The 6,789-nt window shown below is 33.9% G+C and overlaps 1 protein-coding gene across 1 annotated transcript; it reads left to right on the top strand.

Annotated features, from left to right (window-relative positions):
• Positions 1 to 244: 244 nt before the first annotated feature.
• Positions 245 to 6,589, top strand: LOC149195478 (cytochrome P450 704C1). Its single transcript, XM_089408388.1, has 6 exons — positions 245 to 573; positions 832 to 1,047; positions 1,675 to 1,974; positions 2,729 to 3,082; positions 3,206 to 3,406; positions 6,047 to 6,589. The coding sequence occupies exons 1-6, from the start codon at positions 280 to 282 to the stop codon at positions 6,236 to 6,238; spliced, it is 1,557 nt and encodes a 518-aa protein (XP_089264514.1). The 5' UTR covers positions 245 to 279; the 3' UTR covers positions 6,239 to 6,589.
• Positions 6,590 to 6,789: the final 200 nt, after the last annotated feature.

The raw sequence follows: 6,789 nt of genomic DNA, 5'->3' as shown, positions 1-6,789 counted from the left end.
GTGGCGAAGGGATCGAGTGCCTCGTGGCGTTTATTCCCATAAAAAACATAATCCGTACATCAAAATTAAAAGCAGTGTGGGGATTTAAAAAATTCCAAAGCTCAGATAGACATTTCTATTCTGTGGGGCCCAGGCAATCATGACGACAAAACAAAGTGGATGCACACGAGGTTGATGACATTGCAGGAAAATCTATGTGGAATCTTCTCCTTCTGTTACTTTATAAGAAGCAAATTCCTGCATCACCAATCCATCCTTTCAACTATTCAGGCAAACAGGATGGATGTGAACATATTGACAATGTTCGTCACAGTCTCTGCTCTTGCTCTAGCATGTTCTCTGTGGCTAGCTAGTTATCTAAGAAACTGGAGAAAGAAGGGTGTGTATCCACCAGTGGTGGGTACAATGCTGAATCATGCCATCAATTTTGAACGCCTGCATGACTACCATACTGATCAAGCTCAGCGTTACAAGACTTTCAGAGTTGTGTATCCCACTTGCAGCTATGTTTTCACCACAGATCCAGTCAATGTAGAGCATATTCTCAAAACCAACTTTGCCAATTATGACAAGGTTTGATTCAAATCAGTTTATTTACATGAGTAATTCATATAAGTTCATCTTCATCCTCTAGATCTATTAAGTTTGGGGAACTTGTACTCAAACAATTATTATAACAATAAGTTGGGCTGATGGCTTTGAGTTTGGACTGAGATGATTTGCAGGGAAACTTCAATTGATCTACTAAGTTTTGCAGAACTTCTATTCAAGGAATTATTATAACAATAAGTTGAGCTCATGGCTTTGAGTTTGCATTGAGTTGATTTGCAGGGCACCTTCAATTATGACATCATGAAAGATCTTCTAGGTGATGGTATCTTCAATGTTGATGGAGATAAATGGAGACAACAGAGAAAACTGGCAAGCTCAGAGTTCGCATCTAAAGTGTTAAAGGACTTTAGTAGTGGTGTGTTCTGTAACAATGCAGCGAAGCTTGCCAACATTCTGGCACAGGCTGCTAAACTAAATCTAAGTGTGGAGATGCAGGTGATATGTTCAATCTCAGTAATAGGTTTCAATTACAGTACATTAAATCTATTTTAACTCTTAATTTAGTAAAGGTGGAAGGAATTTAAAAAAATTGTACAAATGCTCATATCTTATAACTTTATAGATACAAGGTAGATGAAGATCAATCTGTTATAGTTTCCTTTTTCTTATATGGACAAGATGGTTACGTGAAGCCACAAAGTAACTGATATCTCTTACTAGATAAAAATTACGGACCACATCTCTTCTTCATTATGTTTTTTTTCATAGCGTTTCAAACTAACATTTTTATATAAATGGCAGATTTTTAGAATATTCTAAAATCTGACAGTAAAGAAATAAGTCAGTTATTTAACCAGTCTCCTATATAAATTCAGCAATCCTAATCCCAATCCCAATCTATGTTATTGATTAATTCTTTATCCATTTATTTTTAGCCTATATAACATTATATTAGAATTCAAACCTCAAACCTTAAACTGTAACATGGCTGTAAATTGTTTTTATGTTTTAAGATTTCATAACCTTTGAAAGTATATTAATTTTTTAATTATGTTTCAAGATTTCATATCTGAAAGTATATCAATTTCTTAATTAGCTCATGCATGGAAAAATTAAAAACAGGATCTGTTCATGAGGTCATCGTTAGATTCGATCTGTAAAGTGGTGTTCGGGATTGATATAAACAGCTTATCAAGTTCTAAAGCCGAGTCAGGGCCAGAGGCTTCTTTTGCAAAGGCTTTTGATGTAGCCAATGCCATGGTATTCCATCGCCATATGGTTGGCAGCTTTTGGAAAGTTCAGAGATTTTTCAATGTGGGTTCAGAAGCCATCCTGAGGGAAAACATCAAAATGGTGGATGACTTCCTCTACAAAGTTATTCATTTCAGAAGGCAGGAGATATTCTCTGCTGAAAAGGAAAATGTAAGAAACATATTCTCCCATAGAATAGACTACTTTCTTTGTTTAATTTCAGATCTGTACATAGAAATTTCATCTTATCTTCCTGTGATGTTTTTACATAATTGCAATTTCTTGTATCTTGTTGATATTTTTCTAGAATGAACTATGTGTATTAGCTTAAAACGTCTGACATCTCAAGCTACTTTCATGTATCTTCTTGGGATTGAATTCTACCAGTTACATTGAGTATCTTCTTGGGATTGATCTTGTGATGTTTTTACATAGTTGCAATTTCATGTATATTGTTGATAGTTTTCTAGAGTGAGCGGTGTTTATTAGCTTAAAATGTCCAGCATTTGAAGCTATTTTAATGTATCTTCTTGGGATTGAATTCTAGCAGTTACTTTGAGTATTTTCTTGGGATTGATCCTGTGATGTTTTTATATAGTTGCAATTTCATGTATCTTGTTGATAGTTTTCTAGAGTGAGCTGTGTGTATTAGCTTAAAACATCCAATATTTCAAGATACTTCCATGTATCTTCTTGGGATTGAATTCTACATTTACTTTGAGTATTTTCTTGGGATTGAATTCTGTCAGTTACTTTGAGTAATGTCCTATTCAATAATTTGACTAAAAACCCATATCCACATGTAGTTAGACTTGTTCTTCAGCTTGATCTTTGCTTTTGTTCTGGTCTTTAACTTGATCTTGAGGTCTGAGTATGAATATCTGAGTATAAATTCATGCTGTGTCTTCTTTATTTCCCTATACAGGTAAGACCAGATATTCTGTCTCGCTATATCATCATAAGTGACAAGGAGACAGATGGAAAGGTTTCTGATAAATATCTACGTGATGTTATTCTCAATTTCATGGTTGCTGCTCGTGACACAACAGCCATTGCATTGTCATGGTTCATCTACATGCTCTGCAAGCATCAGCATGTACAAGAAAAGCTCCTTGAAGAAATAATTTCCAGTACCAGCGTACATGAGGATCAATATAGTACAGAATGCAATGATATAGCCAGCTTCGCCCAAAGTCTAACAGATGAAGCACTGGGTAAGATGCATTATCTTCATGCATCTTTGTCTGAAACTCTCCGCTTATATCCAGCCCTTCCTGTGGTAAGAAGCCTGTGCAGCAATAGTATTTTTTCTTATTTTTCTACACCAGTGAGCCATGGGCGCTGTAGAATTGTAACTGATTATGATGTATTTGGGTTTTCTTCATTTTTATGAATGATACAGGATGGAAAGTACGTAGTTAATGAGGATACTCTTCCAGATGGATTCAAGGTGAAGAAAGGCGATTCTGTGAATTTTTTGCCTTATGCTATGGGGAGAATGTCATACCTATGGGGCGACGATGCAAAGGAGTTCAAGCCAGAAAGATGGATTCAGGATGGGGTATTCCATCCCAAATCTCCCTTCAAGTTCCCTGCATTTCAGGTCAGTGATTCCATGCCTGACTGCTAAATTTTTTATGTGCCTTCTAGAGTTACAGGTATTTACAGGTATGTGCCTTCTAGACTTACATATTGGGTGGAGCTACAGATGGGGTGATCAATCCATTCATCGGGTAGTCCAGCAACCTAAATAACAGAGATAATCAAATCTTGGAAAGATAAATAAAATAACTTGCTGTAAATTTTAGTTCAAATCATTTTAGTGCAGATAAGTTCTGATTGATTTTATCTTAATCAATGTTTAATGGATCTGGAGTTAAATCTATTTTGTGCTCTCTCCACCATGATTTTATGCTTAATAGATGAAAGTTGCATCTATTTTTACTATTTCTCCCATCCTGTCTCTAAAAGCACCTCATTTTTATGAGTGCTCACAACTCTTAAAACCTGTGAGGGTGAGGGCCTGGGGCATGGATCTATCAACTCCTTGTTTGTGCTCGGTGCATTGAATCTACACAAACAGATTCATCCAGATATGCACCCCCCTGGGTCTGATATGCAGCTTAGTGTTGTCACTTGTGGAGCTCCAGGTTACATCTTTGGAATTATGGGCAATTTGTGTGAGATGTTGCTTCATGCCCAGTACATTTGCTCTACCAGATGCATTAGGCACACTAAATACGGCCAATTGACCCATCTAAACTCTTGTCACATTAAACATGGGCAATAGACCCCTCTAAACTCTTTGTCTCGTGTGTATCTTGATTGTTATGTGTAAAATATCGGTGAATGAGATAGCACCTTGCCACCTCAAAAATGGGCCATGGACCCATCTAAACGCTTGTTCCATGTGTATCTTCAGGCCGATGTGTAGAGTATTGAAGATTGAGATGGAGTTTTGCCACCCAGTAGACACTAATATCAGGTTGTTTAATATCTACTATATGGGATATCTATTTGGAGTTATACAAATAACTGAGGTAGAGATTTGTAACAGCAATAACAAGTTAAATTTAATTTAATAATAGATTAGGAGAATATTTTTGAATTTGAGTATCAGAGTGATGTTAATTGTTTTGTTTGATTTTTATTTTGTTTTTCAGATTTGGAAATATTCTTGAAATCTATGAGTTAAATAAAAATGATTATAAATATATATATTAAATTTGTCGAAATTATTTTATGATTGCCAATACTACTGCATGTTTTCTTAGAGTTTATACAAATAGCAGATGTAGAGATTTACACCAACAAATACATATACTGAGTAACTTTATTAATTAGTATAAAATTATTTCAAATTTAGATTTATTAAACCTATTATTTAGATTATAAATATATATTAGATTTGCCAAAGTTATTTTATGATTTCCAATGCTACTGGGATGCTTATTTAGAGTTTATACCAATGACAGATGTAGAGATATACATCAAGGAATACATATATTGGGTTGGCTATAGTTACTTTATTAATGGGAATAGAACCATTTAAAAATTTGGATTTATTAAACATATTTAATAATTAAAAATTTAGGGTAAATGATAATAAAATTTATTATATAAATAAGCTTTGGTTCGGTGTTAGGAAGTGATCTAGATCTTTCTTTATTGAATGGGAATGTGGGAAAGGGTATCTATTAAATAGTTTCATTAATCAGCACCGGGATATGATTTGATGGGAAAATGGTATAGAAGAGTTAATTTTATAAATTAGTTAATTTTTTGTTTGTTAAAACAAAATAGTTTATCAAAATTATAGAAATTTAGTGGTTTGATTTTGAAATTTTTGAAATAATTATTATTAAAATTGTTAGAAGTGGTTTATGAGACCATTTAATTGGCTTTTTTGAAAAAAAATAAAACTACTTCTTCATATTAACATATAAAAAAAGATAATACATGTTCTCTGCTTCTATTTCCATTTTCTAGTCTTCTATATCAACTGAAAAAATAGTACATGTTCTCTGTTTCTATTTCCATTCTCCAGTCTTCTATATCAACTGTTTCTTAATATAACAGTCCCCTATCTTCTAATACTGACTGTTTATACGCATTCTCCATTGTGGATCTATCTCATAATTTTATGTCCTCTATTCTATAAATCCCAAACATATATGTCCACAAAAACTGCAAAAAATGCTCCTATAAGTTCCCAAAATAAATACATTTTCAACTATAAATAATTAATGCTACCTTCATTGACCATTATCCTTCATTGACCATTATCCCCTATTCATGAGCTGAAAATAAAAATTTAACTGTTCCTTCTCCACCCCTCTCTTGACAGCAGATCAACTTTTGCTATCCCAATGTTAGGAACTAACCATGTGTTTTATAGTTCCAAGTCAGAAAAAATTGTAGAAAATGAATGATTTGATTTTGAAATTCTTACCTGATTTGAAAGAAATATCTATCAATCTGAAAAATCTTGATTTTGAAATTCGTGATACAGTTAACATCAAAATTATAAAGTGTGGATGGCTTTGTTTTGAAATTCTTACTCTGATCAGAAAATATATCTGACAGGTCTAATCCCTTCCTGTGATTGCTGCCCCAAAGTAATCTTACCTTCCATTTTAACTGCATGGGAAAACTACCTCTAGAAAGCACACAGCTTTACTTGAAGTAATAATAGAGTTGCTGCCATGAAAAAAAATTGAAAGTTTGGTTTGGATTATTGCAGGCCGGACCTCGAACTTGTCTTGGGAAGGATTTTGCATACCTACAAATGAAAATTGTTGCTGCAGTTCTCGTCCGTTTTTTCAAATTTGAAGCTGTGAAAACCAAGGAAGTCAGATATAGAACTATGCTTACACTCCATATGAATGAAGATGGATTGAATGTGCAAGTCACTCCCAGATTGAATTGTGACTGAAACACCTTGCAAGAATATTTGGGCATTAGTTGTTGTTGAAGAAACATAAGTGTGATGCTTTGAAATGTGTTGGGAGATAAAATATTTCTTGTAATTAGGAGGATTTTCCAGGTTGTCAAAGGCAAGTACCTCAATGGTTGATGTTAATGCAGATTTCAGTCAGTATATAGAAAGTTGCATCCTTGGGTTTTTGCAGCAGAGAATGGCAGAAAAGCAAAAAAATCTGTAATAATAGAACCTGTAAAAAGTTGTAGTTACAGCTGCATCTTTGTACGTTGTTGAATTCCATTCATAATTCCATTGAAATTTGTGTTTCAGTATGTTTTATAATAAAATAGTTGCTTTCCAGAATGCTTTTGTGCAGTTCCCATGGATTTTGACTGTAATTCTTCCACATCAACATTTTGTTTTTCTCTGTATCGTGGGCCTTCTGTAATTGTGATGATTGTTGTTATTTACTTTGTCCGTATGACGGGTAACATGATGTACAGTTTCAAAGTCAAAAGCAGACTTTTCATCGATAATTTAAAGGATTCCACTGAGACTATTTC

Source organism: Pinus tabuliformis, chromosome 2_2, assembly GCF_031772625.1.
Source record: "Pinus tabuliformis cultivar Carrire ecotype Pingquan chromosome 2_2, CPIR1, whole genome shotgun sequence".
In the NCBI taxonomy this organism is placed as follows: Eukaryota; Viridiplantae; Streptophyta; class Pinopsida; order Pinales; family Pinaceae; genus Pinus; species Pinus tabuliformis.
The sequence above is the reverse complement of the archived record's forward strand: the minus strand, read 5'-3'. Positions and strand labels throughout refer to the sequence as shown.